This window comes from Crocodylus siamensis, chromosome 4 (genome assembly GCF_052110815.1).
Source record: "Crocodylus siamensis isolate JL-2025a chromosome 4, ASM5211081v1, whole genome shotgun sequence".
Classification (NCBI taxonomy): Eukaryota; Metazoa; Chordata; order Crocodylia; family Crocodylidae; genus Crocodylus; species Crocodylus siamensis.
In genome coordinates, this window is record NC_143398.1 from 42,597,985 (window position 1) to 42,623,713 (window position 25,729).

At 41.2% G+C, this 25,729-nt stretch overlaps 1 protein-coding gene and 1 long non-coding RNA gene across 4 annotated transcripts in view; one reads left to right on the forward strand and one right to left on the reverse strand.

The window, feature by feature from the left end:
* Positions 1-484: 484 nt before the first annotated feature.
* LOC149865669 (uncharacterized) lies at positions 485-3,318 on the reverse strand. 2 transcript variants are annotated; one of them, XR_016442154.1, is made up of 3 exons: positions 3,149-3,318; positions 2,731-2,796; positions 485-1,396 (listed from the first exon to the last, which is right to left on the reverse strand). It is a non-coding gene; the product is annotated as an uncharacterized LOC149865669 (long non-coding RNA). The 2 variants fall into 2 exon arrangements; XR_016442153.1 differs by having other exon boundaries at positions 3,081-3,318.
* Positions 3,319-5,250: 1,932 nt separating this feature from the next.
* Positions 5,251-25,729, forward strand: part of SLC13A1 (solute carrier family 13 member 1) — a 45,507-nt gene continuing 25,028 nt past the window's right edge. For both annotated transcript variants that reach the window (XM_090042180.1, XM_090042181.1), the window contains exons 1-6: positions 5,251-5,366; positions 17,944-18,072; positions 19,756-19,892; positions 24,392-24,579; positions 25,257-25,314; positions 25,403-25,451. In XM_090042180.1, the coding sequence (XP_089898306.1) occupies positions 5,265-5,366; positions 17,944-18,072; positions 19,756-19,892; positions 24,392-24,579; positions 25,257-25,314; positions 25,403-25,451 (663 nt within the window). In that variant the 5' untranslated portion in view covers positions 5,251-5,264. The remainder of the gene's footprint in view (positions 5,367-17,943; positions 18,073-19,755; positions 19,893-24,391; positions 24,580-25,256; positions 25,315-25,402; positions 25,452-25,729) is intronic.

Below are 25,729 nucleotides of genomic sequence, written 5' to 3' on the forward strand. Positions count from 1 at the left end.
TGGTGGGTCTGACAAAGCTGAGTCTGCCTAAGCTTTTGGGGAGATGGTAAACTTTAGATAAGACAATCAAATGCATGTGCCTTTTATTATTTTAAAATCCCTTTGCTTGCTATGCTATGTTCCTACTGTAAGGATTAAACAATATTCATCTTTGGAAAGTTGAGTATTTGGAATACTGTGAAAACAATACTTGATTCTATCACTAGATTCATCACTGCTCATAGCTCCCAAATGTAAGAACTGCTTCGACCGAGTCCAGTCAGGTTAGGCCTCTGACATACAGAAGGGCTTTAACCATGTCCTCCGGTCTTAAAGAAGGAAAGATCACCATTTTGCCCCAAAGAGTTGAAGATTTGAAGCCTGACAGCATCATTTCAAATTGACTCAGAGGGGGTGTTATAGGTACAGCTCAGCCTAAACCACGGCTGATCTAGGCATAATAGGGTTCCATGACTACAAAAATTAAAAGGAACTACAAAATATCTTGCAATGCATAGCTCCCAATAGTTTTATTTTGCATCTCCACAGTTACTCTTTAGGTGAGTGCAACAAGTTTATTGAATCAAATGTGCTCTGCAGATACTAAACCAGCATAAATTGAATGCAAGTGAAATCCTTTCCATCCAAAACTTACATGGCATACCTAAATGGAAAATGTGAGTGGTTTCTTCTACTCAGGGGAGAGGTGGATAACAGGGTTACATGGTAAACATGATTTTTTTCACACGGACCCCACAAGCTGCTTCTCCAGAGGTTGTGCATGGACTGTCCTCTGCTTCTATCACTTTCTCTCCACCTTTTACAGAAACAGAAGCCCTAGGGCAGTTGGAAGGAAAATGTTAAAAATCATAATCTTCTAGTAGCCCATACAAAATCAGGCAGAAAGATCATAGGAACCTACTTCAACCAAATGTTTTTAGAGGAATCCATGCCTAGGTGTTAAACCCATGTCTTCCAGTCCAGATTCCTAAATCCCATTTTATTAAAATTCCATTGAGAGGCTTTTTTCTGATTGGTTTTATTTTTTTTCCACTCTGATCTCATTCTCCATAATGGATTTCTGATAAGTTTAGAAGTAATTGTGCCTCAGGAGGGAATAAAAAATGAAACCAAAAAAGCATTTGACATCATCTGATGCCATTCAATACCTGGAAAAGAGAATGGGTAGCACTGTCTACTGCTCTAGCTGTTAAATCGTGTAGATATTGTTGTCTTTTTTTGACATCAGTTGTTTTTCTTCCCTCAATGCTATTTATGCTGTTTATAGAAGAAAATTCTTATCAAGGCCTAGCACATTGCCATCTTTTTTCTTATATCACCACCAATTTGAAGGGAGGCATCATAACCACTGGAGAAGACTTCCTGGGGTTCTGTGCCCATCCGTGCCAATGGTATCCTGTGTAACATGAGACAAGTCATTTTATTTCTGTATCTGTTGTTAGTTCTTTTTTGTTCACATGATTAACACACTTCTAAAATATTTAATATCATTTGCAAGGTCTAAATCAGCTTGACTTTTGGCAATTCTCACTTTATCCCTACAGTAATTGATCTCCAATAAATGACTGTCTTTGCAGATCAACCTTTTCCCATTCCTGGTAGACTTTCTCCTTACTTATATTATCCTTCATGAGGTGTTTATTCTTCCAGATAGATCTCTAATCTTTTCCTATCAGTATTTCCTTTTGCTGGAGATAGAAACTCCAGATTGTTTTGCACTTTTGATTGAAATTCCCAGCTCCCAGCTTTGGCATTTCTCAAGCAGCTGAAATGAAACCCAGATCATTTATAAATGTAATCTACTACATCAGTTCTCCTCATTTTTCACTTGAATTTCAAGATCCTGTTTTTGTATCCAATTTCTAGATAGCTATCCAGGCCCCAGTTGTTTCCATTTGCATTCAATTAGATCAGCATTTCTCAACCTGTGGGTTGTGAGGCAAAAGTGTGTTGCAAGAATATATGAAAGGGTCGTGGACAAACTTTAAAAATCAATAAAAAAACTTTAAAAAATGGGTTCTTATTTAAAGAAGAAAAACATGGGAAACCGTGGCTTGTCCCTTGCAGGCTGGCAGAGTTCCAGCCTGAGGGGGGCTGGTTGGGGCCCCCTCTGCCCCACTTACACACCTCCTGCCCCACACTGGGAAGCTGGGGCCTGGGGGCAGTGGGGCAGGAGTGAAGGCACTGGGTCAGGACTGGCCATCAATATTTACAAATGGGTCCTTGTACAATAAAGGTTGAGAACTACTGAATTAGATAATTCAGCTTGGGTCTTCTGTTCCCTAACCTTCTTGGCATGTCTGGTGTAATAGCTGCTATTTGAGCCAATTGTCAGTCACCTCTGTGCATTTCATAGCTCCTGTTACTTAACTCTAACCTTCTGCTACTGTCATGCAGCTGCCTAGATCTAAACAAAACTGCGCGGGTCAATCGTTTTATCTCTAAGCTTTGTCTCTTTCATTTGGTGTCCCCCACCCCTTTTTCTGAACTCCACAATGGACTTTTGTGACATTTCTGACATGCTCGTCTGTCCAGTCTTGTAAGCTTTACTTTTTGTGGCCTATTTTTTGTGTTTCAGCACTGAACTGAACTTCTGCTGCTTTTTTAATGTTTATATTACATCCAGTTCCCCTTATTTTACGATAACTTATCCGTTTTTCTTATTGTTCAAAAAAGTCAGGGACCAGATTAGAAGTCCATTCTCATTCATACAAATTAAGCTGTACTTACATGGCTCATGGTGATAAGTTTCCTTGTTCCTCACTAGTAGACACTTCCCCTTCTGCTTTTCTGTTACTGAGAAAAACAAAGATTCTTGTCAAATTTCATAGCTTCTTAAAACCCCTTTGGCCCTTTTCACTGATCATATATATTTTCAAGTCAAAGTCCATCTGAGCATCTGTAAAATTGGTTAATTGCTGATTTATCCTGAAAATCTTTGTTTGTTCCTGAATAACTCCCAGGGAGTTTCTCGCTTTGAGTTGGCTTTTATTGAGCAGAAAGGGACAATCTAGCCTCCTTCCTTTGGACCTATGTGTACTATAGTCAGGGTAGAAACGATTGTGAATGTCTGGTCTTACCCAAGTCCTCTAGCTGACCCAGTTCCACATATAAATGGGCAATTTCCAGTCTGGGATCCCTTGATTACCTTCTTAGGGTGATTTTTCAGCTCCTGTCTTAGAAAGCTCTGTGTTGCTTTTCTTGTTCTTCCCTACATTTTTTCTATTCACGGCAATCAAGTTGTTGGTCAGTTGTTTAATCTATGTTATTATTTAACCAGAAATTTTGCAGCTAGCCTTTTCAGTCCGGGCATTTTGCAGTTGCTGCCCCAATAAAGATCTCATCTCTGCTGGTAAGAAATATTTCAGTCCTCTACTTCTTGTAGGGGTACTAGCCATTTAGGTTTTGTTATAGTTGCTTTTTAACCATATTAGATTTCTTGAAGTATTCCCTTCATTTGTTCAACCTTTACTTAACAGAAGTGCAAGTTCACAATGACTGTCTTTGGAAATTAAATCCCATGCCTGACACTGGTCCTAACCTTTTTGATTTGAGTGATTAATCAAAACTTTGGGGTCTTGCAGGGTTGTTTTAGCTAGAAGAAGAAAATGATGGTGAAGGCAGGTGTTTGTTCTGTAAAGTCATAGACATGTGGGGCTGAAGGAGGTTATCTAATCCAAACCCTACCCTGAGACAGGATAAAGTATTGTCTGCAGAATAACAAACAGAAGTTTGCCAAATGTGTTCTTAAAGACCTAGTGAAAGAGAGTCCGTGGCATTCCTAGGCAGCTGGTTCCAACATTTTACCATGCTGATAATTAAAAAGCTATTTTCTGAATAGTCAACTGAATTTTCTTTATGGAGGATAGTTTGCCTGATTCCTTTTTGATTTTCAAGCCCTTAAAGGGGTCTTAATGTAGATAGTTAGGCTCTAATTTTTCCTTTTCATCAGGTTAGTTTGCTGTGGTTTATTTAATATAATCTATTTCAGTAACTGGCAGCTCTTCTGCACCAGTTTGATTATCACCTGGAGAAGCAAAGCCTAGCATTTCCCTCAGTTTATTGAAGTTGGCTCCTTTGAAATCCATTATTTAAATTCTGCTGCTCTCTCAACTTCTTCAGTGGGAATGATCCAAAAAAAAAGTCAGTCTACCTGAGCATATAGGGCCCATTAATCTAGTGTGGTTGACATACTAGTTTCTGGATGCTGTAAGCACTCTGCTCCTGAGTCCCTTCATTAAGATTGCATATTCTCATTTCATAATTGCTTTTGCCCCATTATCTTCCACAATTGGATTCCACAATATTTCCCTCCCTCCCAGTTTTAAAACAGCTGTTTCCCCAGTACTTTCCTCCACCATGTGAAGCAGAAGTGAAGCAATGTCCCCCATACATTGATGAACTGTGTCCTTCCATGCTCTTCCTCCAATAAATATCTCATCAGTTAAAAATTCCGCATTACCACAAATAGTGTTCCCTAAGCTACGTGGCGTGCACGGCCGTGCAGGTGTGCTATTGCTGCGCTGCCAGGCACGCTTGTGCAGCAACACACACTATTCAGCTTAGAGGGAACAGTGACCACAAAGTCCCTTCCTTAGGTAATTCTGATCATTGCTCATCCTTATCCCCCTCTTCCTAATCAGGAGGGGTTTTCATCCCTGCCATTTTCTGCTTTTACCTTTACCAGAGACAATGGCTCTGTCTGGTTTTCTTTTCAGTTTCTAAAGCCCTTTTTATGCTTCTCTTTCACATACAAGTAGTCAAGCAGTAATCAACAGACCTCTTCTGCCAACGTACTTAAAATTCCTGAGTTACTTGGAAGGTGCATTTGCATAAAGAGGTAACCTGTCTTTGGGCCTGAATGTATGAAGAGGGCAAATGCTTCCTGTTCGGTATGGGTTATCTTCAGTTCAAGAATTATTAGAAGTCTCTTAACACCTTTCCATGTCTGGCTCACTATCCCCTGTTCAGTTTATCAAAATACATTTTCAAGGGCAAAAGAAAATTGTAAGGAAACATCTCACCTTACAAGGAAGGGAAAAATCTAGTCTCAGGTTATTGGTGAACATACACTTTATCTCCCTAGTGTTAATAAAGACACTAAAACAATAAAGAACAAGATTTAATTTTAACTGAGCTTCACTAGCCCATCTTTTGCAATGGCTAAAGGTGATAGTTTAGAAAAATATTAATCCGAGGCAGCTACTTAAAGGCCATCTGATTTTTTGGTAGTTTCTGCAGGGAAGCTGAGCCTCCAGTCACCAATGATGAAGATTTTCAGTCAGCTCTTGGTCTTTCGAAGGTTCCTGCTCATTCTCCTCACACCACTGCTCTTGCTTCCACTGCCACTCATCATCAGAACCAAAGTAAGTGACCTAGTATACGAGGCAATTATATATGCCTATACGTTTCTGTGAATCTCCGATGCACATTCAGAAAGGTTAGCTTCTCAAGTACGTTTGCATCATGAATTATGAAATATGTTTGCATCATGAATGCTTATCCTGTAATGGCATTTCTACAGAGATATCTAAAATAGAACAGCCATAATGCAAATGTCAGTGGCAGTTATTCTAGATTTGGCTTCATATCTATTTTCTCTCCTTAGGCTTAGATTTCTCATTTAATAGGGAGAACTGAAAATCCAAATCATCCAGATGGCTTTGAAAATCCTGCCCTTAGTATTTAATTTTGGTCACATTGAAAGAGCTTGATCTATTTGCAGTGTATTTTTCCATGGCTTTAAGATTTTTTTCCCTTGTATTTTGCCTTTTAAAGATTACTGGGTTTTTTTATTATTATTCTAAAGGAGGGAAATTATGGTTTCTTTTCTGTTTTTTACTTTAAAAAAACAGAAACATTAACTCTTGTCTAACCTGCAGTCACAATGGAGGAAAAAGAACCAGAGTGGAAGCCTATCCCCATGTTTAATTGAGTGGGACAGAAGGTTAAAAGTGCCTTCATTTAGCTGCCTTGAAATGCAGTTCATGGGGCTGAGATATTTCACAATGTCTTCAGCACAACATGTGTCCCAGTCCTTCCCCATAAATTTGTAGGCTTATCCATAACCCATGTTCCCAAGACCCAGAGTGCAGAGGAAGGAGTTTGCTAAAGAAAAGACCAAATTCTCCCTTGCAGCCCCCTCCCCCGCCTGCCCACCCACCCAACCATGTAAAAAGAAATAAAGAAAAAATTCTGATCTTAAACATCAGCAAGTGTGACATGATATCCTGTATAACTGTCATATATCTTATGCTTGTCCATTGCTATAATTACTTTTTACCCCTTTTTTCTTGAAACTGATAACCTTTGCTCTGTTCTTCACTTGTTCTTAAATGTATCTCATTGAGCCCTTCAGAAGAAATGCTCAGCAAGTACTTTAAAGTTGGGTGAGAAAGGGAGAAAACCTCTTGCTTTGTATAATTTAACAGCAAAAGTTAGAATCTGCATTAAAAAATCCAATTTCTGTTAATAAAATCAGTGCTTTATACTATGGTGTTTGTATTAACTGAACATCTGAAGCCAAATCATGTCTGCTGTGGAAAATGGTGGCATGCTTACCATTAACACAAAATTACCGTTTCCATTCTTATCTAAATAGGTCATTTGTTAGACATTGGTCAAAATGTTAATGAAAAGATTTTTCCCCTGAGCAGTAGAGTGATTTGAGTTTTATGCTCACTCTAAATGTGTTCTTAATCATTCAGCCCATTGCTAATTAAAACAGCATCATTTGATTTGTATTCCTCTTGGCTCTGGTCAAAACAACGTACTAGAAAGGAACATGTATATCTTGAAGTTAAGTGTATTCAGTGAGATACTGTTTAAAGAAAGAGGCAGGCATAAATAAGGGGAAAAGGTAAGGCTGAATCTCTGCCAGTATAAATTGGTACTGCCTTTGGTGGAACCAGAACCATTTCTGCAAGCAGAGAATTTGGCACATAGCCCAAACCACTGGATCCAACTCAAACACAGAAAATTCCAGTGGAGTGAAATTGGATTAAATTAAAAATGTATTTTTGTATATATCAATACTGAAGGTGGGGCTGTGCTATAGATTATGTAGAGGGAGCATAAAGACCATCACTGCTTTTGACCCCTGGCTGAATGCTAGTGGCAAAGGCAAATGAAGTGCAGAGAGGGCATGCTTCTGGTGTTCCTAGCACTGTTATTCCTCATGAGGGATGAAGTCAAGACAGAGTGATTATGTGTCTATAGCCTACCCTTTCTCTGCAGCTTCCAGCTGAGCTGGCCAGCTGTAGTGGGGATTTAAAACACTTAATGGCAATAGCAATATTTAATAAGTAATTCTTAATCTTTGCTAGTAACCACTTTTAAAGTTTAAAAGCTAAATGCTTCCATTACCCTTAACAGCATAGTTTGGGTATGAAAAAAACCTTCTAGTTGTTATAATACCACAACAGTCCTAATTGGCAAACTTACTTCTGTCTCTGGCAGAAGATAGAGCAGGATGGCATAATAGGCTCAGAACAGGTGTTCAAGATGGCTGAGGTGAACGTGCTCTAACCTCCGAGCTTTACTCTAAGTGCCCAAGGTTAGGTTAGGAACAAGCAGAACACACTTTAGCCCTTGGGAGGAGGGGGAGCTCACAGCCTGCCTGCATGGCCCAAGCCCAGCAGGTAGCAGGGCACTCACATGCCTCTCAGCGCACTCAGTGGGCTCCCTGGGCTGCTGAAGACTCCTGTGCAAAGCTGAATGGCCAAGCCACACCATGCCCCCAACTCCCTACCACTGTAATTTGCATGTGCCTTTGTTTCCTGGCCTGTGCACCCAAGCAAGCAGGGAAACCCAGGAGCTGTGGCAGGTCCTGTTGGTCTCCCTGTGTGAGACTGTGAGATATCACAGCTGCCCACCTGGACCTGATGTGACAGCAGCTTGTTATGGCATATGCACTCATGGCCATGAGCCAGCAGCCAACCATCCCACTCATGATCATCCAGTGCACCCTACGCCCACCGTGTGTGTGCATGCCCCAGATGCCTGGGTTGTGTGTGCGTGTTCACACACGTGTGTGTGTGTGTGTCCCGGATGCCTGGGGTTTCTGTGGGTGTGTGAGCAGTCAGGATGTTTGGATTCTATTTTTGTGTAGGTAGGTGTGTATGTGTGTGTCCAAGACACCTGAGTTCAGTTGTGTTGTGTGTGTGTGTGTGTGTGTGCACGCACTCTGTACACACACAGAGAAAACTTAGGTATCTGAAACATGACTGTGTCACTGACTTTTACGCAGCCCATAAAGACCATTCCTGCCTGTTGCACAAATCTCTGTTCCCCTCCTGCCCTGGCTCATGAAGCCCTATGGATGATAGCTGGACCGCCACGGGGAGCACTTTGACTATGAACTGGGCACTCGCAGCACAGGGATGGGGGAGAGGGCGAGCCTTCCACCAGTGTGTGTGGCCCCAGCCCTGTACCACAGCAAGCTGTCCAGATCCATGAAGCCCTGTCCTACTATCTCCCCACCCACATGGACCAGGAGCCCTCCCCAGATACATAGGGCTGGAAGGCTTTGAGTGCCTACGCCCTGGCACCGAGTCATAGAATCATAGACTCACTGAGTGGGAAGGGACCTAAACAGATCATCGAGTCTGACCCCCTGCCATGGAATGAGCACTGGGGGTGGCAGGGGTCATAAGACCCCAGCCAGGTGCCTATCCAGTCTCCTTTTGAAGATTTCCACCGAAGGTGAGAGCACCACCTCTCTGGGAAGCCTATTCCAAGCTCTGGCCACTTTTACAGTGAAGTAGTTCTTCTTAATATCTAACCTAAACCTATCCTCCCTCAGCTTGTGGCCATTGTTCCTGGTGACTCCAAGGGGGGCCCTGGTGAACAGACTTTCCCCGAGTCCCTGCTGCTGGCCCCTGATAAGGTTGTAGGCAGTCACAAGATCCCCCTCAGTCTCCTCTTGCGGAGACTGAAGAGATTCAGGTCCCTCAGCCTCTCCTCATAGGGCTGGCCACAGAGGCCCTCAGCCATACGAGTGGCCTCCTCTGGACCCTCTCCAGGTTCCCCACATCCCTCTTGAAGTGCGGCGCCCAGAACTGGACACAGTACTCCAGCTGCGGCCTGACCAGCGCTGCATAGAGGGGAAGCAAGACCACTCTGGACCTGTTAGCAATGCCCCTGTTGATGTATGACAGGGTGCGGTTGGCTCTGCCTATAGCTTCATCGCATTGGCAATTCATATTCATCCTGGAGTCAATCTGACTCCAAGATCCCTCTCTACCTCTGTGCTGCCGAGAGGGTCAGCCCCTAACCTATAACCATAATGCTGATTCCCTCTCCCCAGGTGCAGCACTCTGCACTTGTCCTTGTTGAACCGCATCCTGTTCAGATCCTCCCACTTCTCCAACCTATCCAGGTCTGCCTGGATGCGGTTCTTGCCTGCCGGTGTATTCACTTTACCCGACAGCTTGGTGTCATCAGTGAACTTGAACAGGGTGCTCTCCACACCCTCGTCCAGGTCACTAATGAAGATGTTGAACAGCACCAGCCCAAGGACCAAGCCCTGGGGGACTGTGCTGCCCACACCCTCCCAGGTCGACATCGACCCGTCCACCACCACCCTCTGGGTTCACCCCTGGAGCCAGTTTGCCACCCATGTGACTGTGCATTTGTCAATGCCGCAGTCCCTCAGCTTACCCACCAGAATTGGGTGGGAAGTCCTTCTGGAAGTCCAAGAAGATGACATCGACTTCTTCCTTCACATCTAAGCTCTTTGTTACCTGGTCATGGAAAGAGACCAGGTTGGTCAGGCAGGATCGGCCTGGCATGAACCCGTGTTGGTTACCCCTCAACATCACTTCCCCTGCAGGGCGCTCACAAATGTGGCCCTTGATAATTTTTTCAAAGACCTTCCCCAGTATAGAAGTGAGGCTGACTGACCTGTAGTTGCCAGGCTCTTCCTTCCTCCCCTTCTTGAAAATAGGGACCACATTGGCCCTTTCCAGTCCTCAGGGACTTGGCCCGAGCACAGGAGTCCTCAAACAGCCGTGCCAATGGCTCCGCAATGACACCAGCCAATTCCCTCAGCACCCGCGGATGAAGGTCATCCAGGCCCGCCAACTTGGATACATCTAAGCCCTCCATGTAATCCTTAACTAGGTCTAAACTAACAGTCGGGGGACTCGCATCCTTCCTGGGCCTCTCTACACTATCATCCGAGAGCACCCCATTGTCAGCAGACAGGACCATGGAGGCAAAAAACATGTTAAAGAGTTCTGCCTTCTCTCGCGCATCTGTCACCAACTGCCCTGCCCTGCCCTGCCCTGCCATGCCCCGTAGGGGTCCAATGTTACCCCGAGACTTCTTCTTGCTACCTATAAACTTGAAGAAGGACTTTTTGTTATCCTTAATCCCAGTAGCTAATCTAAGCTCCAGTGCTGCTTTAGCCTCCCTTACCAAATCCCTACAAGCTCAGGTCAGGAAGGTGTACTCATCCTTTGTCCCCGTCCTCTGCTTCCACCGCCAGTACACTTTTTTCTTTTAAAAAAAAAAAGAAGACACTTACAAAGGAGGTATATGATAAAAATAAGGAGAGATCATCTCTTTTTACTTTCCATCATCCACAGTTGTAACCCTTCAAGAACAAATGTAAGCAAAACTATTTTAAGGCATTTATATACATGCCTTTTTTTCCCCACAATGCGCCAGATATCTGCCACTTTGGAGCAGACTCAGTTAATCAAGTCTGCTCCGCACATGAGCCGAGGTGACCAGCACTGCACGACATGCAGTTGTATAAGCAGTGAAATGCACGTCAGTGCACAGAAAATGGCAATGGTGCACTTTTGAACCAAAGCACATCCAAGGTGTTTTAGTTCAAAAGCACGCCACTGCCATTTTTCTCAGCGCTGATGCGCATTTCACCACTTACACAACTGCAAGCATCACAGCACCAGGTGCTTTTCAAAGCACTCAGTGCTACAGCACTTGCACATGTAAAAATGCCCCTAGTGTTGGAACCAAAACTATATGCCAGGTTCAGATCCAAGACTCTAATGCAAACACTTTCTTACACACCTAAATTGAAATGACATACTTAGGGCTTTATCCCTTGCCTAGTTCATTCAAAAATCACTTTCATGTAGATAAGTCCAGAGAGTTTTTGGTTCAGAGTCAAGAGCTAACCTAAGGCTTAGGGAAACACAAACTTGGTTTGAACAAGATGCTGTTTGCATCAGGACATTGCAAAATACTTTTGAGTATACACAGCCACATACTGCATCAGATTCATCTGAAATCACTTTGGAAAATACAATATGGAGAGAGTAGATATTATGGATTTTAGATCCTGAAAACAAGAAATACGGTTTACTTTTGGTTCTTTTTCCCCCCCACAAAAGCCTTCAGATGAAGGAAGTTGAGTGCTATTAAAATATTTCAGACAAGATTTTGCTTCCTGGTTTACACCCACGCACATAACTAGCTCTATGTTTATTTTCTTTACAGATATATACAGCTCAGCAGCTTCACCTGATAAGCCTTAGGTGGCTTCATTCACCCCTGAACGTGCTGTCTGCTCTCTCCCCATTCCCCTAAACTGTGGAATTTTTTAATATTTGTAACTTCTCTTAACCCAGCTGGGGATGTGATTTTCCCCAGCTCAGGCAGTTTCTCTAATTCATTGCTAGGAGATGAAACAAGAACAGGTTAGAGATGTAGTTTATAGACTAAACAGCACATTACAAGCAACCAAGCCTGTTCCACTTGAAATCAAGGGGAAATTACCCCAGTTTCCGTTTTAAGTATTACTACATCTCAACAATTTGCATGTGACTGAAGAACTGTGCAATGCACTTAAAAAAAAAACCCCCAAACCTCCTCCCCCACCAAATTTCACTGCACTATCCATTAAACTACTTCAGAAAACTCACAATGGGAATGTTGCCCTGAGCGCAAACAAATGATGCCTTTGAAAACTTTTGACCCATTTCTTGGTAAACAATAATCCAGGCAGTGCAGGTAGTAGTTCTGCTGCCGGTCCTGCAGACACACAATGCCTCCGATTGGCTGCTAGTGTTAGGATGCCAGCTTATTAGGCAATTAAAAAAGAACTGATGGAATATTGCCACAGTACCAAATACCTGGTGATCCTATGTCATCCTTTTTGGCGAGCGGGATAACCTAACAGCTTCCATTTGCTAGGGTTTTGGCAGGAGGGGGAGAGGTGTTGTTTGTCTCTTGGCTTCCTAAATCTGTACAGATTTTAGGGAATCTACTGGATTCAGAAGTGAAAATGAAATCATTGCTGCTTTTGCAGGCAGCAGATTGGGAAGGCAGGAAAGAGTTTCTTCTGCTCCCATTAAAGAATGTGAGGTGTTTCCTAAGGGGAACATCATAGACAATATGTAAAAAAGCTTTTGGGTTTGTTTGTTTTTTATTGCTCAGTGGCTTAAAGAAAAGGAGTGCTACTTCAAAGCTAGCAAGACCATTGGATATTTTTATTCATATGGCCAGGAAAAGTGACAACAGAAAAATGGTAACTAATAAAACATACAGTGTGGGAGCTTGACAAAACTGAAGTTCCTGGACCTAGCTGCCCTACATATGTATCTGTGGGACTCCCAGCAGCATACCTCAGACTCTGTAACAGACTGTTTGAACCATCTTTCTACCAAGTGCACATGACTCCACACCATTACTTAAGCGACCAGAATTATTAGAAATTGTCTTTAAGACATGAGAACAGAGAAACAGTCTCTGCTTCTTTATGGGCCATTGAATGCATCCAAGATTTCTGAGACTTTGGGTCTGTGAGCTGGACTCATGGGTTTCTGGTCCTGCATTCTGTATTGAGCACAGGTAGAGTAAGTGCTTCTCACAATCTACATTTTACACATGCATTTGGTTTCCCCAGACAACCTGGAAAGTAGTGATGCTACATACTAATATACATATCTGTACTGATGTACATTTTGGGCATGTTCAAGTATATTTTTTACTTCCATACGTGCCCATTGCCAGAAATCAGTGCAGGTGAATCTATTATTAAGACAGGTTAACTGTGAACAGAAGTAAAATAGCAGCTAACCCACATTCAGCATTTGCTCTACTGCACCCATGATAATAGGCAATAAGAGAAATTTAACAATAAGCAGTTTTCTTTGTGTGGATGGATCTATACTAACTGGAGGGAGGGCATGGGCAGGCCTGGGGACAGAGACTTCACTGACTTTTTTCAGTGAAAGCCTAGGGGCAGGGCTGGCTCAGCATGTGGGCAGACCACACGAGCTCTGGCCAAAGCTACAGCTCCACCTGGGAGGAGGGGGGTGAGCAGGATCCCACAAAGTCCCATGGGTGGCAGCAGAATGTAACCTATCACGAGTTGCGATGAGATCTTGTACAAATGTTCATTATGGCACTCTAACTTGCAGCACTGAAGTCTGATACCGCATCTATCCAGGGTTATCATAGAGCAGGATCTGCCATTTTTTTCAGCACTCTGTAGTCTGACCATCTGTTCAGTTATGACAGTAAAGCACTGCCTGTGCACTTGCTGTGCAATAAGTGTAACTTCTTACCTGGCCATAGAGACTAGCTTGTTCAGAGGCATAAGCTTTCATAGGGAATTACCTACTTAGTCATGTACTGAGGCAACCAACTTCAGCATCTAATGAAATATATTGTTGTTTGCAAAAGCGTGTCTTTCTGAATTAATTAATGTCTAAGCTGCCTGAACATGAGCATGGAGGTTGCTCCAATGCACTGTGATTACAATGCATCAGAGCAGACTCAGCTGACTCTGTCTTGTGTATCAGCATCAGTATGCCACAATTTTGAAGTGCAGGGATGCTGATACACAAGATGCTGCCGTGCTTTTTATGAGCTTTTTAACCCCAACAGGTTTGTAGGTGCTCAGTGCCCTCAATCCCTAGTGGAGTGACAATATAGCCAGGTATGGTTCAAGGACCTTTATTCAGCACTTCAACTTTATTTCTTTACATATAACTAATGGAGCACATCTTCATCATTCCTTGCCCAGATAACCTAGGACCTCCTCTCAAAGACCCTATAGATTTCTGCTCTACAGGTCACTTGCCTAAGAGTCATTACTAGGAAACAAATGATCAGTCACATGTGAGGTTAAACCCAAATAACTTCAAAGGAGCCAGTCACCCTGTCACAGGTGGTCCATTGGTGTTAGGCACATCAGTGGGGCACACTGCTGTTTCCTATACTATACCAATGTTGCGCATAAAGGGAAGACCTCAGTTACCAGGGTTAACAACCCAGGATACTTTTCTTGCTTGAATTGACTTTATGGCACAATCTGCCCTTTTTCTCTCAAGATGAGGCATGTGATTGTGGGGTTTCAAATTATTTCAAGTAATGAAGATGCTATATGGGTATGCTAATCTCATCATTTAATCCATGTTACTGATTGAAAAAACTCTTACATATAGGAGAGGTGTTAATTAAGAGATGTATAAAATGGTCTGAGACAAAGAGACCTCGGGTTCATACACGTCTCTCTCTCTCTCAATAGTTTTTTTATTAGTAGTCTTTATGCATTTGGGAATTGAATATATGAATATTGTTCAAAATAGAAAATCAATATTCCTTGGCTACAGCAGTTTATAGCTTACACACACACACACACACACACACACACACACACACACACACACACACATTAAAAGAACACTCAAAATCTCTAATAGAACAGTGAAGGCCAACCTTTTTGACAGGTACGCCCCTCACCTCCCACAGTGCCACTCCAATCCCCTTCCCATCTGATTTTCTGCTCTGGTTTCTGTTCCCTCCCCTACTTCTTCTCTCTTCCCTCCTCTCTACCTGACCTGCTAAGTGCCACTTGCGGCATGTGCTCTTGGTTGGCCACCCTTGTAATGAACATTATTAAAGTGCCAAATCAGGCATTGAGAAATGAGGAAATGCCAAAATACATTTGGCCGACATAGAGCTTGGAGACTATACCCTGAAAGCTCCACTCCCCACCCCACCAACCTCCCAACTATAGGCTGTCTGCTGTGGACCCGGAAGCTTAGACCCTGAGACCCACCTTTCTTCCTCCCCACATCCCTCACCAGATAGGGTTTCCAGATCCTTCAGCCACCCGGCTCACTGGACTGGCTGATTCCTAAGGCAGCTAGCACTCTAGGTTATGGGAGTGAGAAGCTTCCTGGCTTGAGAGTCTGCATGTGGGGTCTTTGGCCCTGGGGAATTCTTCATGGCAGGGTCAACCCAGAATCATGAATACTTTCTGGAAGTCCCAGCTCCAAAGAAGTCCATAAAGGAGGTTTGTTACATTTGCCTTTACTCTTGACCAATAAGCATCAGTATTTTCTAATGGGAAAATATTTCATTGGAAAATTCTGACCAGTTGTATAAACAACCAGGACCAGATTAATCCATAGGCAAACTAGGCACATACCTAGGGCCCTAAGTGAAGGAGGGGGTCAGTTGTGCTTATTTTACATATTAAAATAATTGAGTGAATAAAGTAATATAAATATGCAGTATTAAGTAGGGGCCCACAAGTCGGTTTGCCTAGGGCCCACTGAAGGATTAATTTGGCCCTGTGTACAACCATATTTGCTGCCGCCCCCCCAACAGGTTAATTCTGGGTACTGAATGACGTAGGAGTACCAAAGAAAACTATTTTGTGAGCATGTATTTAAAAAGTGTATCAATCCATTTGCACATCAGGCAGATTAAGTGTTTAAGTGTAACTTGATATTATGTTTCATTTTATGGCAGTGACATAAGTGTATATTCAAAATAATGCCCCTCATTTTGTTAGTACAGTAGCAGAACAAAACAACAGGGCCTCAAAGAGTTTTACACAATCTCAGTCACCATCTAAATTACAGTCCCGTTCAATATATTCTGCTCCCACCGGAAAGCCCCTTATACTTCTAATAAAGAGAGGTTCGTATAATTAGAATCAGACCCACTGCATTCATTATTTTTAAAATTAACATAATAAATAAACCTCTTGGTCTGACATGATCCACATCTTCATTTTCAAGTCTGGTTACCCAGATTTTAATATAAAGTTATACATCCCAGAGCTGGTCACTTACAAATAGGATATGGCAGGACATTTTTTTTACATAAGATATACTTATTAAGTCATTTCAGAATCAGTAACTTCTGCTCAAGCTTCAGTGACTTTTATTATGCCAATTCCATGTTAATAAAAAACCACACTGAGTAAGGGTTTTCTTGTACTTCTTTTGGCATAGGTTTGATTTCAGTTAAATAGTTTGATGACACATAGGAGTCCCATTCAGAAGTCATTGAATCTCAGTGGAAAACTCCTATTTATAAAATTACAGTGAAGGGGGAAATAATCATTCATTAAATCCTTCAGAAATAGTTACATTAAAACAAGTATGTGAAACTAACAAAAACAAGCAAAAATCAAGAAAATGTGATGTTATTGCATAAAAACACAAGCATAGACCTTTAAGATAGTCATATTAGATCCATATTATGCAGATATTAGAGCAGGTACCTGACGTGCCTTGAATTTTGTGATATAAACATTTCCCATGGAGAAGTGAACTGTTACATCCCATAAATTCTAAATGGAAAGAATATATAACCATTACCTATTCCAAAGGAACATGATACACACCGACATTAAAAGATACTCTGCCCTTGTTCTCTATAATAATCAGACTTTTTTATTACAACTTAAAGGTGTTAGACTGAGAGTACTAGAAAATGAAGTCTACTTTTTTTCTACAGAACAGATAGGACATTCACCCACCCACCTTCACATTCACCCACCAATGCACCTCATCATATTGCTTCAGGATTCAATTTCAGGCAGCAAAATGCAATCCCATTTCTGCAGACCCTATAAACAAACTTGCAAATTAATGTCAAATTGGGCAAAAGTTTTGTGATAGAGGCACTCTGTCACAAAGAAGCAAACAGGTGCCAAAAGTTCATTTCACATAGACTATTGCTATTAGAGTTAATACTTAGCTGTTACTGATCTGTATTCAATTTTAAATTATCTTTCTGAGCTAAAAGAATCTGTATCCCAGCATTTTTCTCCTTAAACTCTTCTGTCTCCCCGCCTCCCCGCACTCACATGTGGTAAGAAAGCACTGAGTGCTGGCCAGTCTACACACATGTTCAATTTTCATCTCCAGACCACTTATGGTAATAAAGGCCGCTACAGTAGAAGTGTTAACCAGATGGATACAAAAAACAAAACTCACCTGGTTTTACTGTAAACTCAAAGCTCAGAGTGGATTTGAAAAAATTCCATTTTTGCTAATTTCATTATGATGCAGTGTTTTCCTGTTACAGGGGTGTAGGTTGTAGCCATGTTGGTCTAAGGACATAGACGGACAAGGTTCTTTGGGTAAATCTGATCTTTTATTAGACCAACCCAAATAGTTGGTCTTATAAAAATAAAAGAATTTTTCCAACTATTTGAGTTGGTCTAATAAAAGGTATCAGATTTACTCCTGATCGCACTGACCTTTGACAAAATCTCATGGATTTCATTGGGAGCAAGATTTGACCTAAAGTCTGTCTGGGACTTTCCTGGGAGATCACAGATTTCTAAGGTTTTTTTAGCTGTTGAGTATTTTAATTTATGTTAACTCATGGGTCAAAGCAGGGTCCCTGTATAATATGTCTGATGAATTGTGCCTGAAGCAAAAGGGAAGTGCTTGTTTTAACTGTTCTGTGCTTAGAACTTGAGCTAAATTTTTAAAAACTAAATTAAAAATGGATTAAACGCTGTCATGTCATTATACATTAGTTTATTATTAATTATTTACAACAGCATACTTCATATTATCAGGAACACATAAGGTGTGGGTAAAATCTGGGCCCCATCCAAAAACCATAGAAGTCAGTGGTCTCTGAGCTGGTCTTTTATGTCACAGTGGGTTTTATTTGCTAGATGTTTTTTTAATGATGCCTTGTGTATTTTAGGAAGCAGAATGTGCCTACACCCTGTTTGTAGTTGCTATATTTTGGCTCACAGAAGCTCTGCCCCTGGCTGTTTCAGCATTGCTTCCTGCACTAATGTTCCCAATGTTTGGCATAATGGCATCCAAGCAGGTAATCTTCCCTTTCCTCTCTATTTTCTTACACTGCATAAATTAAATAGTCATCAATTGTATAACTGCCAAAGAAGGAATTGTGTAATATGGTAGTCTTGTTACTTGTCTCTTACTACATGTTTGTAGAACATTTACTGGAATAAGGATCACTTGCTTGCTTAAATTTAAGTAGAAGTTTAAATGATTGCCTTAGACGGAGAATAACTGTTTTAAGATCAGTAGATGAAAAATTGCTGTATATGTGGAAAATGTTAATATTGCCATAAGATATGATATGCCAAGTGCCAAACACCTACCTATCTAAACACCTCCATATACTCATGCTCTATGGGGCAGGAGGTTATCTGATGTGTTTTCAGTGAGATGTTGCTGGTTGCATCAATGGTAAACAGGTTATTAAAGTTAATACATGAAATACACTTGATGATCTTGGTTTTTGGTGCTATAGGCCTTATTATCTCTCCCATTTTTTACATTAGTTTAACTCACTTACTTCAGTGGAATTATTCTGATTCACGAGGGTCTAAAAGACAACCTTGATCTAATTAAAAACAAAATAGAAACTTCCCAGTCTGCCCACCTGACCTTCCTGCCACACCTTTATTGTAACTAGATAGTTGTTTATAGGTAGGAGGCTGCCCATTTTAATACCCTGATGCCAAGGGCATAATACACAGCTCTGAACCATCCTTACACCATGTCCCATGCTCACAGATGGCATCTAAAATCACTCCCCTGGCCCCATACCTGGGCTGCACTTGGCCATTGGCCCAAACTTGGCCTCAAGTGTCTGTAGACATGCCTTGGCCACCTGCCCCCTCACTGGGGCCTCTACTCCAGCGAGCTTATGCACAGTCCTGCAGGCCCCCACAGACCCTACCCTACACGGCCTTTGGCTTTCACTCTGCCCCCTCACTGGGGATTCTGGGCCTTAGGTCCGTTGGGTCTCAGGTGTCTGTTGATGAGCCTGGACCCCACAGCTCAGCCTATGACTCACTCAGGCATTATGTGTTTGTCGACGTGCTTTAACCTTGCCTCAGGTCCCATTCAGTCGGCCTGGGCCCTGTGCTTTTCTGTCATGGTGTGGTCCCTTAGCCTTTCCACTCCACAGGGTTACCCATCAGGTCATGGGGGCTGAGGATTTCCAACACCCCATCCTCACCTTTCACTGGGAAGGCACTGGTATGGCATTTCCTGAGGATTGCCCCACCACAGGCAGCCCCACCACACCATCCAACCCCAGCAGGGTGAAGCTTCAGGTCATGACCCAGGACCAGGAGCTTCCTCCATGCCCATAATTCCTACCCTGTCCACCAAGTGTTCTGACAGCAGCAGGACTTCTGCTGGGAGATGTTCACCCTTTGGCTCCCCAGTTGCAATGCCTGGCCCTGCTCCCTGAGCCAGATCTTATACCCATGCTGACCAGCCCTCCACCAATCAGGCAGCCTCCTGACTGCCATGTGACTGTCTGATTGGGCCTGCTCCCACCTGCAGCCTGGTCTGCAGCCTGCACAAGCCCTTAAAGTGGCAGGCACCCAAAGGTGCTCTGGCACATGGTGTATATTCTATACATATTCCCAAATTTACTTTTGCTGAAACTGAGATTTAAAAAATGTGATCATATCAAATAGTGAGAAATAAAAACCCCACCCATTTAGTTAACAAATCTGTTTGATTTCAGGTGGCATCATCTTATTTCAAAGATTTTCATCTGCTGTTAGCTGGAGTAATTTGTTTGTCAACGTCAATAGAAAAATGGAATTTGCACAGGAGAATAGCTTTGAAAATGGTGATGCTGGTGGGCGTAAATCCTGCCTGGTATGTACTAAATACTGTAGCAAAAGACAGTAATGTTCAAAGAAAATTTTGTATCATGGAAATAACAGCCCACAGAGGTGGGGTATTATTTATTCAGAGTGGAAATCCAGGCCCTCATTGCTGATGAAATAAAATGGATACGTGAAATGCTTTGATTGAAGTATAGTAGGTGAAACTTTATTCTTTTGCTGAAATTCTAATCATAGGGATACTGTGGATAAGAATGAAAATGATTTTAATGCTACCAGTGTTCAGAATTGCTATGCAGCTTTCAGAACACAGAAAGCTTACAAATCTCTGGGTAATTTGAGGTTCCCATTTCTTAATTTATTGATAATAAATTACAAACCTGAAGCACACAACTGAAAAGCCATGTCATGTGTTCATTGTTAATTTCTAAATCAGTACTACTTACAGTATAATAGGCACTTTCCAAATATACAGTTAAAAGCCCTTAAGATTTCACAGTTCAAAGGAGGAAAATGAAATCTGTAGGACTGAAGAGAAGGAAAAAATTATACTTTATAAAAATTAGATTGAGGGCATTAATTCTTTATAATTGGCCTCTCCTTAGGTGGTATTTGTGAAAAAAGTTACCAAATAAAATTGACTCTCCTCTCACTTGAATAGTGCATTGAGGGAACTGAATGGACATGTTGCTCATTTAATATAAACCAACAATATTGCATGAAATTAATATTCCACTCTTTGGTTCTGAGCAGGAAGGCCAAGGGTAGAGCAGAGGCCTACATCTGCATGCCAGAAAGATAGGGTAGTGAATGAACTGGTGGTATGGATCTGACTTCCCACAATATGAAGTGCTTTAAGAAGCAGAAAGGGATGGAAATTAAAAGACTTGAAAAACAGAAATCATAGATATCAAAGGTACAAAGGGCCTGCTAGATCTAATCTCTCCTCCTGGCAGAACAGGATCATTCCTATTCTACAATGCTTCGTCAGGCCCACTATTAAATAATTTACATGATGGCACTTACATTATTTCCTCTTTTGATAAGAATTCACCATTAGAAAAAATGTTCCTTTACTACCTTGTTCTATTTTCTCCTATTCACTCTTAGCTCTATACCTTGAGCTATACATGTTTAGTAATTTTAAGCTTCCTGGATATTTAGTCTCTACGTTATGGCTGAAATCTTGTAAGCCAATCTTTATCTGAGTTCTCTGCTGGACAGTTTCCTATACAGGAAGGAAATGTGCCCTCAGAGCATGGAGTGTCTACGGAGCCATTCTACAGCCAATACCCTGGGGGCAGCAGTAGTTTCTTTACAACACAGTATGAAAGCACAAGCTCAGTCTGCAGCTAAGGTGGGAAGATCCTGTAGTAAAGGATCCTCCAGTGTAATTCTCATCTCCATCCAACTCATAGCCAGTTCCACACATCCATAGCAAGCTGTTATACAAAGACCTGCTTTGTGCTGTACACCCTGCTCTTCTAAAGCAGTAGTCAGCAGCATGCAGGCCCTGCCCTTCCTTGTAAGAATTTTTCTACTTTTAGTACCAGGGCAGCCTGTGCAATCACAGAGACAGAGTGAATCTGCCCTTTTATGTTCATGTCTGAATTCCTTCCAGGTTTGTAAGAGTATATAAAGGCATCCAAAAGTAAATGCTGTATTTTAGGTACAATGGTGCCAACAGGATACAGAGAGATGGCAGCTTCAGATATTCGGTATGTAATACTACTTTGTATGTAGCCCAAAATCACACAGGACAGAAAATTCTTCATGGTAAACCAGCAATACATGTTTTAATTGAACAGGCATACCCTTTGCATATTGATCTGACCTGAAATTCAGGGTACAGTTGTGCCCTGAGTCTCAATACAGACACATTTAGGAAAAACCTCAACTTTGTTTGTATTGTACTTAAATTTGAACGTGTGCTATGTTCAGCCTTGCCTTGCAACCCCACATGTGGGCTGACGGGTAAGGCTGGAAACGTGCTGGCTACAGGGGAAGTCCATTGGCGCCCAACATGCCAATATTTTTAAACGCCTTGTCCTGCACCTTGCATGCTGTTTGTCAGGATCAGGCAGATGGGCAGCCATGAGGTCTTGGGATATCTACACATGTACTGCATAGTTTGAGGGAGGTGGGGAGGACACTTTAATTAGAGCGGCTCCAACAGCCATGTATTCAGTATCCTGCACTTCAAAATGGTGATGGTGGTGCTTTAACTAAAGCTCATTCAATGAGCTTTAGTTTAAGAGCCCCTACTGCCATTCTGAAGTGTGGGGATGCTGAATACACATAAAGTGGAGGCTGCTGGAGTTCACTAATTTGCACACTCCACTAGACTCGTATTAGACTTGATTAATCGAGTCTGTTCTGACATTTGCTAATTATCATGCATTGGAGCAAGGTCCATCACATGTCTAGGTGCCCTTGATGCCCAACAGTCACACACTTCCTCTCATACCAACACTCATGAGTTTGGAATTTGAAAAATTGTATGCCCAGTCCAAAAAATGGTGTGCCCTTCCATGTGCATCTGATATGGCAGGCTAAGTGCTTTTTAAGATTGAGGATAAAGTTCCTCAGATCCCTATTGCTTGATTATATTAACATCCGCAACAGGCCTGTCAGAATTGCCTTTGTCCCATTAGCAGCTTGGCATAACTTTAGAGCATCCTTAAAGCTACCCTAAATCACATCAGGAACCAGGAAACCTCCTCTGGCTAGCCCAGGAACAAGAAGTCACAAAGATGACATCAGGCAACTTTTGCCCACCCACTATATACATCAAGTGCATCTCAGCTGCAGCTGAGGATATAGCCCATAGGAACTAGCCATGTGAGTAAGGTAAACAGGGTTCTTTTTTCAGTGTTCAATGGCAGAAAGGAGTTAATTTTATTGATAATTATGAATTAAGGCATCATCCAAGATTCCATATAGAATCTATCTTAAATAACAGCAGATGGAATACATCAGGAAAAACGGAGGTTCACTAGGTCAGGACATGTTCTGTTGTTTTTTTTGGATCTCTTTTAGAGTGAATCATCAGCGCTTAATCTCTGAAGCTTTTGGGAACAGTTTAAAGCTCCAGTGTACTGAACGATCATTTGAACATCTGTCTATCAAATGTTTCAAATTAATGAAAATGTTTTTTCAAAGGAGTTGTCAGTGAAGATTTTTTCTTTACTTCTTCAGCACTCTGTGAGCCTGACTTATATTGCATCTATTTACAATGCAAATCTTTGTTCAAAGCTTTTGTTTTGCTAAGCCACCACTCTCCCTGCACTAAACTCCTCCCTGAAAACCAATCGCTTCAACAAGTCGTATAAAATACTAATCCAAAACATGATTAAAATCAATGCCAGTCATGTTATTGACTTCAATGTGCTTTAAATCAGGCTCTATATTAACAGGATCTAAAATAAAAAAGTGCAATTCTGTATCATCCGTCAGTTGTCTATTCAAATATAGAGAGAAACAATGCAGAGAGAGAGAGACTATCTATTGGCCCATAGTCTCAATTTAGCACAATTTCTTTATTATGTCTCTATCACATAAGAGCAATTTAGTTTTCAAATGGAAATATTACCATGAGTCATTAGGATGAGAAATACTAGAGGAGTAGCTATGATGTTTTTTTAAATACTCCAATTATTTTATGAGGGGAAAAAAAGTCTTCTCTCCTGTAGAGTAATCCTTATAACTCCTGTAATGCCTTTCATCCAGAGAAGGGTTCCAAAGTGCTTTATGAACTATATTAACTAGTTGCAAATAATGATATGCATTAGAGTCACTTCATCTACTCCCAAAATGGTGTCACCACTTCTGAGTGTAAAGCATGGCAATTGCTTAATGGTATTCATTAATAATTAATAAAACAGGAGCAACTGCTAACATCAACAGTGTTACTACCAAAGTGTAAAATCAGTGTGAGTGAGATCAGGATCAGTCCAACCATCTAGAATAACTTGTGTGATCCACCTTATTATATGTATATTATATTATATTAGTATAAGTTTTATGCATAGCTGAAAATCTAACATTTACTGTAGCACAGGTAAGCCATAGTACTATCCGGGGCACTGGTTCAGTATTCACTTAAAAGGAAGAGTGCCACCCACCCAACTGATTCTTTCTGCAGCACCTAGAATCTTACCTACAGAACCACTGGTCTAAGCAATAGCAAAGTTCTACATTTTTAGATAGCTTATAAAATATGACAACATTAAAGTGATCTAGTCCTCATTTGAGTGCTATATTTTGTCTGAATCTGTAACAAACCTATGTGTCAGTACACCTCCAATCAAATATCCTACAAATTGTAACGTGATTATTTTTAAGTGTATAATAATATAATAATCTGTGTGAATTATTTTCTTTTAATGCTTAGTTTAGTTTCTTTTAATGCTTAGTTTAGTGCTTTCAAAATTCTATTTTTATGATGAAAATGTTTCCATGTATATTAAATTGGGTGCTGATAGCAGAGGTTAACATAACAGGAATACATTGAAGTATCTCTCATTTCAGGCTTACACTGGGTTTCATGATTAGCTGTGCCTTCTTGTCTATGTGGCTTAGCAACACCTCTACTGCTGCTATGGTGATGCCAATTGTAGAGGCTGTAGCTCAGCAGATCATCAAGGCTGAAGCAGAAGTTGATGCTTTAGAGATGACTTATGCGAATGGATCCACCAATCAGGCCTTGGAACTTGATGGTATGCACAAAATGCAATTTTTATATATGTCCATGTTCTTCAGCTCTAAAGGGCACAGGTACATGGAAGTTAAATTAATAAAGAAACATTAATGCCATTCTACAAGACAATGATAAAGCCTCACCTGAAAAATTTGAGTGGCCCATGCTTACAAAAGTTGAATTGAAACTGGAACAGATACATAACAGGGCTACTAGAATGATCAGAGCAATGAAGAATTTGTCATTGAAGAGTGAACTAAAAAAGCCTGGTTTGTTTAGCAAAAATGAAGGCTTGACAAGTGATGTGATTACTCTCATAAATTTGTCAGGAAGTGAAAACCAGGGAGGGAAGAGAGCTGATTAAACTGAAGGGCAATGATGCTCCGAGTAATGGGTAAAACCTTTATGAATAAATGCAAACTGGTACTTAGAAGAAGATTTCTATCAGAGGAATGAAATTCTGGAATAGCTTTCCAAAAGCAAGGATAGAAGCAAACAGCTTGCTGTTAAAATGAAACTTGAAACATTGGCAATCTAGATTATGTAAAATCAAACAATCTAACCAGTTTTAATAGGGAATTGATAAATTTATGAATTACATTGTGGTTGTCTGAAATGGCAGAGAACTGGACAGGAGGTCCCTTCCAGTCCAATCCCCATAAGTATTTATCTTTCTTACCCTTGATTATGTTACAGAAAGTATCAGTGAATGTGAAGCCAGTGACTGGAAAGAGAAAACAAAACAAGCTAATGGGTAATGCTTATTGATTTCATGATTTGTATTTTAATAATTCCTTTAAATGAAATTGATCTTTTATTGCAATAAGCTATTTTTTTTCCAGGTACAACAATGATGTGGCTGACACAGTGTGTAAGATTGAAAAGGAAAAGGTATTTAAGATATGATTATTAAAAAAAGTAATGTAATTAGCATTATAATTTAAATCTGGAATTTATACCACACCTTTCACAACATTATTTGAATGATGATTTAATATTAACATATTAAAGTGTATGTGTGTATGCTCCTCACAGCCAAAAGTGCTGGAAAACATGAGAAATTCTGAAAGGTGACTGACTCGTAAAAACCTTTTTTTTTGTATAATGTGGGCGATTCCACACATACGCATTTACTGCACAGTAACTGAAATTACTGTGCAGTAGGGTCA